The 14,155-nt window shown below is 34.4% G+C and overlaps 1 protein-coding gene across 1 annotated transcript in view; it reads right to left on the bottom strand.

Moving 5' to 3' along the window:
* ASCC3 (activating signal cointegrator 1 complex subunit 3) overlaps positions 1-14,155 on the bottom strand; it is a 249,995-nt gene that overhangs the window by 54,232 nt on the left and 181,608 nt on the right. The window contains exons 27-32 of the mRNA XM_071741267.1: positions 13,985-14,151; positions 13,722-13,867; positions 13,507-13,627; positions 11,360-11,502; positions 1,486-1,623; positions 1,264-1,384 (exon numbers count right to left, since the gene is read on the bottom strand). Coding sequence (XP_071597368.1) covers positions 1,264-1,384; positions 1,486-1,623; positions 11,360-11,502; positions 13,507-13,627; positions 13,722-13,867; positions 13,985-14,151 — 836 coding nt within the window. The remainder of the gene's footprint in view (positions 1-1,263; positions 1,385-1,485; positions 1,624-11,359; positions 11,503-13,506; positions 13,628-13,721; positions 13,868-13,984; positions 14,152-14,155) is intronic.

Genomic DNA, 14,155 nt, shown 5'->3' with positions numbered 1-14,155 from the left:
TCTCTGACAGTTTCACAAATTCAACATAGAATTGAAAACTTCAGCTGATTTCTTTCCTCAGCATTTTTCCTCTTTGAGTAATGAAGCCAGTTGTCACTACTTCTCCAGTCAGGGCGAGCGAGATACTACCCTGCGGAGACTCTTTGTAACTAAGTTTACATCAGCCTAAGTCAGTCACAAAATGCAAGGGTACATGGCTAAACTCCCAGGTCATTCCAGAATCTTTGAACAAGAGAGGTTGTCTGGAAATTCATCCCAAGTTTCCTGCAGACCACTAACCACTAAATTAAGCTTTATGATGGATTATTTAGAGAAGTAACCCCTGTAGTATTTTCAGTTTGAGCTCTTCTTTTCATTAGTGAGCTTCTCTTGCTGAAAAGGCAGTGTGTGGTTAAAAAGATGCAAGCTCTCTGCTTACATTACAAGTAACATTTAGATTGTCCTTAGGTATATAAATCTCTGGCATAGGATAGGATTATTTATTATTTAATAATAAACTTTCTGTTGCAAAAAGAGAAAGGGAAAACAGAACAGGAAACCTGGAATAAATTTAGCTTGTCCTCATTCTTCAAGCTTAGTACCATCCAGACAAATATTCTCCCTGCTTGAACACTGAATGCAGTTCTTCTATGGTTCACTTTCTTAAGCTTGTTGAAAACACTGCAAAGCAGTTTATGAAAAACAGAGTTTACTGGAGCCAGAAAGCAATAAAAGCGTGTATCAAGCCAGAAATTCAAATATTTAATTTAGCTGCTTATTTTTGAAGTATCACTTACTTGAAGTATCACTTATATCACTGAAGATACTAGACTACTTAGGGTTTTTCGTTTACTGTCAAGTGACTATCTGTAAACATGTTCTCATTCATGTGTGATTCAACTGTTGCATTTCAAACCATGGCTAGGTTTACTGTTTCTATGTAAAAAAAAGATTTTTAAAATGAAAAAAAATATTTTATCCATGAAAACTTTCTTTTATAAAATTAACTAGGTAGCTAAATATGCCTTTGTATTGTCCTTGTAATTTTGTTCACTGTCTATTTTGGATGATACACATTAAAGGAATTCAGCCAGAGAAAAAGATTCGTCAAACAGAAACATTACATTATTATATAGTCTTAAGAGTTCTCTTCTGTTAAACAAAGAAACCATTCCCTCAGCACTCTGTGTCTTTTCAGTGATCAGTTACTAAGTAATTCAGATAATTTGCATATGCTGGAAATAAATTTCAGCATATAAGCATTTCCATAATTTATGTGAGTACCTGTAATGGGATAATCCACGTAACGTCTTGTTTTTCCATCATAGTATTCTGTTCCTTTAACAATTACTAAATGAGCTGGAAAATTTACACCCCAAGCTAATGTGCTTGTGGCAATAAGAACCTAAAACAGAAGGAAAGATTAATGAGGTATATGTAACAAAAAGCTAACTTTTAAAATTCCATGTAAAACTCATTACGGCAGGATTCAAGGAGCAAATGTACCTGGATTTTGCAGTTCACAAACAATTCTTCTACAGTTTTCCTGTCTCTTTCATGCAGACCTGCATGGTGCATGCCTATTCCAAAAGCAAGTGTCAGCTTCAGATTTGAATCTTTAACTGTTGCTATGATGTCATTCATCTGTAAGAGAAAGATAAGTTGCATATTTTAAAATGTATTGCTTAGAAATTCTACACTTCACGGGTAATTATTACATTTTTTTATAGCAACAATAATTTGCTCAAGGCTGTTAATGAAAACAGGAAAAAAGTCTTCAGACATTGAACAGTGTGGTTTTAATCTAAAAAAAAAAGCAAAATTTATGTGACTTTATCGGCACACTAAGTAGCACAGATAAAGAAATGAAAATACTGAAAATATCTTGACAGGTCTGGCAAATGCTGTGCATTCTGCTCTGTGTTTGTTTAATGCAACCTCTAGTATCAAAGGGATTAGAACTGGTATAAAAACACAGCAAATCCCTGAAACCAATAACAGTAACAGCCATGAAAAATAAATTAGCCTCTCTCTAATGCTATGAAAATACAGACACGGTTCTTCAGTTTGACAATTCTGAAATTATTAATCGAAATTTTCCTATTCACATGCTGAAATGCAAATTAATTTGAAATTTTTTTTTAGTTTATAGTTTACAGACTCAAACCCTGTAGTGAAATCCAACATATAATTAGTGTCTTAATTCAAAACTTTCAGGAGTCCAGACAAAAAGCTATTTTTTATTACTATTTTTTTCAAATCTCATGTCAATGACTACTTGGAGCCATTTTGACTACTATCATTTTAGCTATATTTCTTGCCTATGTTTTCACGTAGTAAATTCCAAAATAAGTTCTTTTAATTCTGAAGATAACCTCTATGAAAAGCCCCTCACTAATAATGAACAAGAGCTTTGTAACTTCAGTCTTGTTTAGTGATTTTACCCCTCAATGTTCCTCCTGCTATTTTATTTCCAAAGACTGTTTTCTTAAATTTCTATTTTATTTCACATTATTTTATGTAATTTTAATAAAATTATAGCCAGTAACTTTCAAACCTAATCTCTTATTAGTGGTTTCCTGGTGCCACCAGCAGTGGTATGATGATATTGCATACTTATGGACAGCATAATTTATGGTTAAAGTAGAAGGGATAGCCAAATTTGGACAAAAACTAGTAGTGCAAAACAAATTACACAGAGTAACTGAACAATTTGGAATGAATATTCAGTCTCATCTCGGACTGAGTATCTCCTAGTACTGATATAATACCTGCATGAATGCAGTTACACCTCTATTTCCACTTAGGAATTCTGAGGTGTTGCACTTGCAAAGTTCAGAACTTCCCTAAATGTTTTCTGGGTCTTATAGTTCTCAGACCTTAATGCTAATAAAATTATTCGTGTATCTAAATACAAGTAACATTTGCCAATATTGTTATAAAAAAAAAAAAATCCTTAAAAAGTAGAAAAAACCCAGAAAATATAATAGTCCATATTCAGGATTAAAAAAACAAAACAAAACAAAAACAAACCCCTCAAATGAACAATATAGATTTTGTAAATCAAGCAATTTTGTCAGGAAGATTAAATTCCAAGGCATTTTAAAAAGTCTGTATGTTGAAGTAGTATTGACTAACAGAACCAGAACTGATGGAAGTAACAGAGAACCCAGTTAAAAAAAGATTTTTCCAGTTTTGTCTTGGTCCAATCCATTTAATCTGTCAATGGAAGCTCCTAAACGTTATTTTCCTCACAAAACAGTGGCCTTGATGCTCCTGAGAGTTTTCTATATGAAAAGACATGGAAGGTTGATTATATAAACTGAGCTGCCACGTATAAAAGAAAAGGATGCTTACAGAAGAGTGACAGGGAGTAGGAAACACTAAAAGGAAAGAAAGACGAAAGAAAAAAGAAATCAATTGATAAGTGAAGTTGGGATAAGTCTTTTTAGGAAAGGGAAACAAGAAGAGGGGTAGATAAGTAGAAGAGAGTAAAGAACTGAATGAAAGGAGGATATGTTAAAGGATAAAGTTTATCTATCTAGATACAATCAGCAAACCTTTGATTTCTCTATGTAGACATGTGACTGCAGTGCAGACAACATGAATTATGACCCATCTTTAAGATTTTCAATTCTAAGAAAAAATAGCTCAATAACATGAGAACCTGTATACTGTTTTCTTCACAGTTATGATCATCAACACACATTACTAAATTTAATTTTGAACCTATTAATGCTTTTTGTGCTATGGATTTATGAAGTGGTACTGGCAGTGAACAGGCTCCTTATGCTTTGATAAACACTTTGAGAAATAATAATCATACATATATGTCTGACAGGGAATTGAGATGAAAAAGTAGAAAATAGCCCTGGTAAGTATCAGAAAAATAAATGAAAAAAATTAATGCATTTACATTCTACTCAATTTATGCATTCAAAAATTGACGAAAGATAATATCTTGCTAAATTAATTTTTCTCCTCCCCACAGAGAATCATCACATTATGGTAGTTATGCCTTTAATATAAGGGAACAAGCCAGTTCCAATGACATTTATTTCATTATTCACGTGAGCAGAATTTAGTACCGGGAAAATAATGAATGTAAACTTCCTTTTCCTCTAGAAGAGTAGAAGGATCAAATTAGCTGATTTGGATTAGTCTGTAGTGATTAACTGCTTCTACTGCACATGCAGCTTTACATTTTCAGTATAGAACCTGAGCTAAACCTTTTTGCCATGCAGTTGCCAGCATAAGACATCCTAAATTCACACTGCTGGGAATTCATTCAAAGATGTTCTTCTTGCTTTTACAATCAGTGCTGGTGATTTTTTTTCCTCCCCTCTGACTTGTATTACAGCAGTGGCCTGTGGTGCTGTTAGTCATACCTGCAAAGCACTGTAATTTACCACAGGAAAACTAAAGAACCCTTAGCAGGAGAGCTGGCACATGTACTACTATCCTGTCATTTTAGCAGCAGGGAATCCTAGTCATTTTTAGCTGACCCCTTACTTTCACATAAATCAATGTAATAAACACAACTATTTTAACCATAGCACAATCCAAGGCTTAAAATTCTCATGACCATTTATTTTAAAATATAGTAATCTTACGTCAGTATAGTTCAAGAATATCATCCATTTCTAATAAGAGATAATGGCACGATTAATAGGTTCATTAAGCAGAGACAGACACAGCACCATGACTATTAAACAAATCTAATGTTCTGCATCATTATAATTTCATTACTATTTACCTTTCTGGAAACAACTGTAATATTAGCTCAGAAAAAGGTGAAGAAAATAGGTTTTATATCTATATTAAATATACTATATTTAGTGTATTTACTAAATATTAAAAATAATACAAGGAAATATACATGGTACTGACATTAAAAATCCCATACAACACCGATGCAGGGAACTTAATTGAAGGCAGGACTGGGCCCAGCGGGCTGTCCTTCACAGATCTTTTGATGAACAAAAAGTACCTCCTGTGCTTTCCTAACATTAGATTGATTAGGAATCCACCGTTTAATAAAAAACCTTTGAAAACCAATTTGGGACTCTAGTAGTGTTGCAAAATATTTATTATAAAAAATAAAGTTTAATTCTGCCTTTTATATTCTGATCTCTGAACAAGCTAGATTTTTCTCAACGTAGTAAGTAGTAATTTTCTTTGTTCCTGCACATATGTAAACTGTTGAACCATTTACTTTAAGCTAATAGAACTTTTTTATATTTTAAATTTATTATACTTAAAAAGCTTTTGTAGAAAGATAGGATTCCATTTAAGTAGATACATTACCCTGTGCCTGAAATACATTCCAGTCAGAGTATAATTCAGCAAGTTGATGACAATGCTGGCTCCAAAAGAAAGGAGGAGACCAGATTGGACAAGAATGAGCTAACAGATTGTGCAGCCCAATTCTGTCCCTTTGAGTGTGATATATTGTTTCAAGATGCTAAAAACCCATACTTTCTCAAAGCATATCTGTTGTGCTGGTTTTCCCATTTTCACAGAATCCTCATTATTAGTACCCTGTACTCTTTTCAAAGCACGTCAGACTCAGACCATATGCCACTGAATAATGCTTATCAATTGTCTAAAATGCCCAATAGAAGAAAGATGTGCCAAACAAAAGAATCGTGAAAGTTATGAAGTCTTTTACAAAAATAATTACATATTTCACATCTGCTACAGATGTTAAGTGAAATAAAAGCTTCTCCTTGTTATAACTAAATGTTAATTTTTTATGACACACTTTTGTGTCATAAAAGCAACATCTTGTAGAAGGAAGCTGAACTTTCATAATGAGTGAGACACTTAGAAATAAATCTTGGGTATCCTTCCTGATCTTTAAAGGCAAAAAAAGTGTAATTTTATAAAATTATTTCTGATGAAGAGTTGATATTCTTGTACTCCAGAACTCTCCCATACAAACAAGATGTCTGAACCACCTCAAATAAGCTTATTCAAGAAACATTTAAAAATATGATTCAAGCAGTTGAGATATTTTATTAAAACATACACATTTAACACCAAAAATCTCATCTAAAAGACAGCAATATACCTATTCATGACACAGACCAGGTTCTTCTATTGATGTTTTATAGCACAGCATTACCTCAGAACAATAGCACGGAGATAATAGGTTGTTTGATTTAAAGTTAGAGATGGAAAACTCATCTTTCATCTTTCCAACAATTCTTGGAGATCTTTTTGGTGGTTTTTTTTTGGGGGGGGTGTGTATGTGTGTTTGGTTTTCTTAGCAATGTAAAACAGAGCTATATGGTAAAATTGAATTCACTTTCATGCATATGTCTATACACACTTCCACACAGTGTACAAACACATACATAAATCCATTGTTAGCTGACACATGTTTATACACTTACATCTCTAAAACAACAAAATCAGTTTGGGCCTGATTCATTCTTTCAGAGCCAATGAATGCCTGTCATTCAAGTTCCTTTGAATTCCATGGAAACAGGCAATCACCTGGTATGGATGCTATTGAATATTACAGTAGGGATGTCTATGCTAGAAGATTTTAGTTATTTCTAGAGGTTTCAGAAAGAACAGTCTTAACAGGATGCAGATAGTAAAATGATGCACAAAGTAGAATGCAAAAAATCACAATGGTTAAAGTTAAAACTGTGTACATGGGTACTTTTCTTCCCTGTCCTTGCACTGTAAATATATTTTAAAACATGCAAATATCTGCATAATATCTGACCAGGGAATAAATTTCTTTAAAAAAACCAACAGCCAAATAACACCCTGCTTGTCTTCTGGTGAGAAGTGCATTCTGACTTCAAACAATAAACAATAAATACTACTTTGTAGTTTTGTTTTATATTAAAAACAAAAAGCAGTTAAAACATTAGAGAAAAATAAATAAAGTGAAAACTTCATTCTAATAAATCATCTTGTAAAAAGATTGCAACATCTGCTGCCACCACAGATGCAATTTCTGAAAGGGGAGGACTTGTTCCTCTGTAGTCAGCTCCTAATGTAGAGCAGTACAACTGATCTTACCCAAGCTTACCACCACAGACTGGTGGCACTGTCTGTTTCCAAAAGGATAATCTGAGCTGTTCTCCCTTTTAACAAGATAAGTAATGGGTCACAGGCTTGAATGTGACAGTCCTGGCTGAAAGCTCCAAATTAGAATTTTAGCTAGAAAGTTTATATTTAAAAATCATCTCGTGATTACACAAAAAAGCAGGAAAAGCATAAGGTTTTCTATTTCCATTGGCAGATTAGCATCAAAGAAAAATAAAAGAACCCAAAGAAGTACCCAATTTATAGAGGCAATCTTCTCTTTGAGATGCCCTGCCTAATCATATTTCTGTCATGGTGCACCTGTGTCTCAAGTACAACCAGGATGATCTCTACAGTGTGGTGTCTATTGAAGAGTCCCTGCAAGTGGCAAGGAAGGCAGCTTCAACTGCTTCATAACTCTTTGGTGAAAAATAAACTGGGACTGCAAATCCTGAGATAGAAAAGACCATTTTGGAATGTGTGTGAGTAATGCACCTTACAGAAAAAGAAAAAAAAAGCCCACCTCTAAGGCTCTGAAATAGGTATCCATTCTTTCTCCTTCACCAGACTGCCCACTCATATTCTACTTTAAGCAAACTATGGCAGTCCTTAAATCCTGAAGAACTTCTGCATGTGCTACGCATAGAAATTGGCAAATATAAGGATGAGCTTTGAAGTATCAGCTACAAATTAGTAATTAGGGTATTTCCACATCATTGGGGGCTTCCTTGCTCAGACATGAGGTATCTGAGTGGTCATTTCTTCATAAAAAGCACAGCCTGACAGTTGGCCATGTTGGATATTGAACAGATCTAAGTATTGTTCTGCAACAACAGGTCCAGTAGAACCAGAGAACTTACCAGTACTAGAAACAGTAATTTTCATCAAGTACAGTTCAGTCTTATGAAGACTGACCACAAGCTCAGCTTTCTGAATACTTTTAAACTTTCTGAATACTGTAGGAACATGGGCATGAGCAGGGAAGTATACATCAGACATGAAATTCAAGGAATCCATTGAGGAAGTTCCATCTCCAAAACCAGATAGAGCTGCACGTCATGTACATTTTCAGCAGACTGAGGTAGAACAAAATCCCTTCTTGACTATAATTCAGTTACATCTGACTGCTGACTCCAAGGTGTACTCTTGTCTACCTTGGTGAGAACAGCTGGGAGGTTATTTCTGTACATAATTTATACATACAAATATGCATTCCAGAAGCAGTCATGTCCTTTGAAATGTAACTGATTGAAATATTGCCTGAATTTGGTATTTGGAACTGGTTGGCAAAGATGGCAGTGGATTTGACTGTTATCCAAGAGTACTGGTGAAGTGAACTAATCTGAAGTTTTCTGAACAGAACCCTTCGCACACTCCAAATGGGAGCCTGGTTTTGGCTTTTTGTCCCATTTATCACTACAAGGAGAATCTCTACAGAGAAGATGAGGAGAGCTAAGATGATGGCACAGCTGATAAACAGGTATCAAAAACCTAGCATTGGTCTCTCTCTCCCACAAGGTCTGAATCTCCCAGTTACTCTCACAGAAAAGCTGCCATACAGGGTAACAGAGAAAAAAACAATTTTAATGGATGCAAGAATCAATGTCTACCTCAATATCAGGCTTCTAGATGTTGTAATGGCATGTTTATTGCATTTTAAGAAGCTTTATAAACTCTACCCACTAGGAAGCTAACATAAACAGACTAACATTTGGCCATCATGTAGCAAAACCAATTACACCATTACACAAAACTAACCAATGAGTTCTCAAAGATTCTCTACATCTTACCTCAGCCAAAGTTAATGTCATAAAAATAGAGCTGAATCAAGAAAAATGCCAGGGCCTATTGTAAATTTGTAAACTTTGCATACACCCATTTATGAAAAAAATCTTATATTTCAACACATTTCACAATTAACAATTACAAATACTTTGAAGATCAAGTAATTTGTCTGCAAGTTCCCGTGAAGGAACACAGGCTGGCAAAAAGCAAACATGAAAAACTGATAGGCCACCAAATACTTCTTTTGAGGCAACAACAATTTGTCTCTTCTAACTGGTCCATTTTTATCCCATATTGAATCGAGAAACACTTGAACCACCTGGGCAAGTGCTAAAGATAGGGAATACCTACCATAAAGTAAGCGTGTGTACTAGTTCCACTTTTAAAACCTAAAAATGCTATAACAATACAGAGGGAATTTTGCCTATTTCACCTAGAACAACCTTGACTTTAATATAACTTAAAGTTAGAATTTTTAAGTAAAAAAACAATTGCTATGGTAAAGAATTTAGTAGTACATACACTACTTATGTAGCATAACCATAGCTTTGTCCTTTGCTTCAATGTCAAATGAAACTCAGGCTAATCAGGTTCATTTAAAACTATGCACTGGTCCCATGATTACCTAAAGAAAAGTCCACTTGAAATTGTGAGTACTTCAAACACAATAGTGTTCTGCATAACAGTGGTAAGATATAACAATTTAGGGCCTAAGCCTCAGTCTTTTATAATTATGTAATATAATTATGTAATCAGAACCAAGTAACTTAGTAGCTAAATTATAGTCCAAACTTTAATCTTATGAATTAAGATACAAATAATATGCAAATGTTAAAAAATCTAATAAAAGAAAAGTCTGCTTGTCCTTCTTGGCTTCTCTTTCAAAACCTTCAGAGGCATATTCTAAAATATGTGAAACTCAAAACATTCCTAATACAAAGGAAGGTTTTGAAGCAAACCAAGCAAGGTTTAGTTACAGTTCTTTCTAGAACAGTAGTGGCTCACAGGATATGAGGAAGGAATTAATATAATGAGCAAGTCACTGAGGGCAAGCTGCATGTTGCTTATTTAATTGTAGGGGAGATTACTACAGTAAACTGGCACAAGGTGCTAGAATTCACTACTATGCACTAATAATTTTGATATGAAATACTTCTGTTATGCTCAAGAAAATATTAAATAGAGGTTATACAGTTAGATAACCAGCATCAAATTGAGATGCATTTTAGTATTAGTAGTTTATCAGATGAGACATCCATTTTCTCTTTTAAAAATACAGCCCAAAGGGAAAGGATACAGATGTTATACTGTATCTCGGAAAAATCACACTTTATTTCTTAGCAAAGAGCAAACACAATCAAATAAACTCTTCTAGAAAACCATACTTTCTGGCATATAATTTTGTTATACAGCTGTATAACTATTCATACAAATGTTGATACATAAATATTCATGTGATATCCAATTCAGACCTTGTTTTCATGAGTCATACAATTTGTTGTGTTGTGGCTCCATATTATGGCAGAGATTCCAATGCAGAATTTCTACTACCATTAGAGAAAGCTAACTTCCAAAATCTAGGAAACTTGAATATCAACCAAAGCAACTGTTTCAAAGCAATGATATACTATAATCAGGACCATTAATCCAGATAAAATAATAATTCAGTGTTCAGAGCAGGTGCAGAATTGACACAAAATCTAGTACACAAAATCTAGTGTATATTTTGAAGAAAGCAGATAGAATATTGAATGGTTGCTTATTATTTGACCACTGCTCAAGTTCTGCAATAAATTATTTTTTTCTAGAAACAAGACAAGAAAATGTAATTAAAGATTGTATTGCTTGAAAAAAAATAGTAAAAAAAAATAAAATTAAGCTTTACTCAGCATTGATAACATCTGAATAATCTGAATGATCTTGAAATGTTTAGGTTCTTATAGCAGAGACATTGTCAGAAGTTATTTTATTTTTTAGAACATTGATTTATTTAAGTGGCATGCAAGACTGAACCATTCCCAAACCATTGGTTCTGTAGTGTATCTATCTATGTAAATATGAATGCAGATGAATGAGATGTGTATGTGTATGCATATGTACATAGATGTACACATACATACACACATAACCTTCTATACATTGATTCATAAAAAGCATGATTTTGCCCCTAAAACACTGGAAGAAATTCAGTTTACATTCCAGCTGTAAACTTTGAAGAACACTACTTCTCTTTTCTTCTTTGTCTTATCTTTGTATCAAAGACTTGTATCATGTGATATAGGTTGTCAGGGACAATGGAACCAGCATTAATAACAGATATGCAGGAAAAACAAAGATAAAAGAGTTTTTTGTTCTCAAGTTCATATCTTGCAAATATGCTTATGTAGTCTTGATGCCAACAGATTTTAATACACATTGAAATTTAGCATATGCATAGCTGCTTCAAAATCTACCCTCAATCTATTCTTTTATTTTAGATGCATTCTTTTCTTGGACAAACCAATAAAATTGAAGCAAAGCACAAATAATGCAGGTAAAATACTTCTACCTCTCTTTCATCCATCTTCAACCATTGTTTGGGATCATCCTCAGTGGCCAGGAAAGCTATCAGATCTAAGGAAGTAAGTCTTGTCTGACGTCTGGATGACACAAAAATAAGAACAGGCTTGGCTGGAGAATGACTCCGAATTGCTGTTGAGGAAAACAGAACTTGAGAATTAGGCTCTTAAGCAACAAAATTTAGAGTTCCTCTTTGCCTAGATAGCTGATACAGCTTTCTGAAGTTGGTATGCAGGTATGTATACTTAGTCTCTATTCTGCCAGACAGATAAAAACTGAGGTGAACTTATACCATCTCTGAATCAAAGATCATATAATAGTGCTTTGCTGAGTCAGAGTTAATTTGCCCTTCTACTCAGTAATCTTTGTAAGCTACAGATTTAAGAGAAGCAGCTGGGGGAAAAAACACCCCCAAAACACCACAACGCCTGGACAAACTTTCTAGACTTCAAAGGCTGTGATTTTCTCTATCTCAGCCTAGTAATTATGCTACGTTTTGCCTACCCAATTGAGATATGCTGTCTCAGGGTAAATGCTGTTTAGGTCCAAAACTTGCTTTCTGCCTGATTGAGAGCTCAGATTGCATAAACTCATTTCTGCCTGCACAGTCCACTTTTATCTACCAAAACCAGAGAAGGTAAAAAGGGTAGAAAGTGGCTTTTCAATAGGTTCTTTGAAAGGTGGCCATTATGGTACAAAAGAATTTTGTTTCTGTTGTTTACTAATCAGTCAAATGTATTTAAGCCAACTATGTTTTAGGAACTTTTGTGAAATGCATTTTCTTGCTAAGACCATATTTGAAAAGTTGCAGTAAATTTTTTATGGCCTCAGGAATAAGTATTGCCATGAAAAGGCTAAAATAACCTTGACTATATCATGCCAAACAACTGGGGAAAAAAGCCATTAATAAATCATACGTCTACAGATTTTCTAACATCAACAACTCTAGAAGTGTGTAGTGTATGTAGAATTTCAAATACTCTCTTAAGATCTCTTATAAATCCATTTCTGTGTTTTCTTATGCAATTCTCATTCCAGCAATTACATTTATGTGTTGCTAATTTCTGAAAATTATTCCATACTATCCAACACATATTGTTCCTCAGTTCATTAATACTATCCTGCATGTGCTGCTGCACATACGCACACACTATATGGTTGTGAAATTATCAAAACAGGATAATTCCTGTGTATTTATACCTTAAACTACATATACCTATATATATATATATATATATATTTTAAAAGCCCAGCATCTAATGGATTTTTGTTGCTTCAGGAACAGGTGTGGCAGAACAGCCCAAGACAGATTTATTGTTCATTAGTGTTTTTGTACAATGCTCTTGTGGAGGTGTAAATAATCTGAGCTGTCAAGATAGGTCTCTAGTCCACAATCAATACTTTGCTTCTGTCATAAGGCTAATTAAAGCAGCTAAAAAGTCACCTCACAAATGTCACCTCACAATCAACAGCAGTTCACATTACAAAATTTATTTTGGAGGTTATTTTTAATTGATATAATAAATAATCCTTATGTAACAAAGCCAAAACATATTCAAATAAAATATGAGTTTTTCTGAAACCTATCCTGCTGCCCAGCTTTGTTAAGAATAAAAAATTGAAAACAGAAGCATATCTGGATGCACTACAAATTTTGAATTTTATGGTTATTGCTTTGAAACTAGAATTATAAGAGGCTAGCCTGACTTGCAACTTCTGTTCACAATTTTTTTAATGCCTACATGCAGCGGTCCATATGAAAATACCTCAGCAGATTAATAATATGAATGGTTTCATTACTTTCTAAATTTCAAATATTTTTACACAAACGTTTCTTTATGGTGTCAAACACTAAGAGAAAACACATTTTATTTCCCCTTCGTTAGCACTGATTTTATTCTTCTGTTCTAAATATGTTACATTCCTCTCCTATATGTTGCATTTGCTGCACACTTTACGTTTCAGACAAATAGCTTTGGGCCATTATTGGAGCAGATTCCCCCTATACATGCCAAGAGTAACACATGTTACATACGGTAACACATGCTGTAAATGTGCTGCAAATGAACTGTGTAAAGTGTTGGGGTTTTTTCCTTTTAGAGAATGAAGAAAAAGGTCTAAGAGCTTGTTGCTTACCCTGAAAAGCAGGTTTGTTCATGCTAGCCATGCGAGGACAGTAGTGCTGGCCAGGGAAGCCCTGAATGTGAACCTCCAGGGGAACCGGGCGTACCGACGGTCGGAAGTTGAAGAGACCCATCTAAAAGCAAACGTTTCCATCAAGTTTAAGGAGAAATATCTTATAAACGGCTATTTTGGTTTTTCAGCAGCACAAATAGGTATCCATCTCATACCTGGTTAATATTTAGCCAGTCAGCAAGGTCTCTGGCATTTGCTAAAGCAGTGGATAAACCAACCACTCTTACGGGTTTCTCTGTGTGAGATGAGATGAAGTTTGTTCGAGACACAATGACTTCCAACACTGGGCCCCTCTCATCCCCTAGGAAATGAAAAGTCCATTGAAAAACAGAGAAAAAGAAAAGAGGTGGAAAAGTACATTCATGTTATAAGCACCAGCAAGTTTCTGCCACTTCTGATTTAAAAACAACATGCTCACCTAGGAGATGGATCTCATCTATGATAAGAATGGAAACTTTCTGAACATAGCTTCTGTTCTGCCAGCTTCTGCTGACACCATCCCACTTCTCCGGGGTAGTAACAATCAGGTCAGCTTGGGCAATAGCTCTCATATCAGGAGTTACATCTCCTGTCAACTCTACGACCCTAT

The sequence above is a fragment of the Heliangelus exortis genome, chromosome 3, assembly GCF_036169615.1.
Source record: "Heliangelus exortis chromosome 3, bHelExo1.hap1, whole genome shotgun sequence".
NCBI classification, from domain to species: domain Eukaryota; kingdom Metazoa; phylum Chordata; class Aves; order Apodiformes; family Trochilidae; genus Heliangelus; species Heliangelus exortis.
This window is presented reverse-complemented; position numbering and strand designations above follow the sequence as displayed.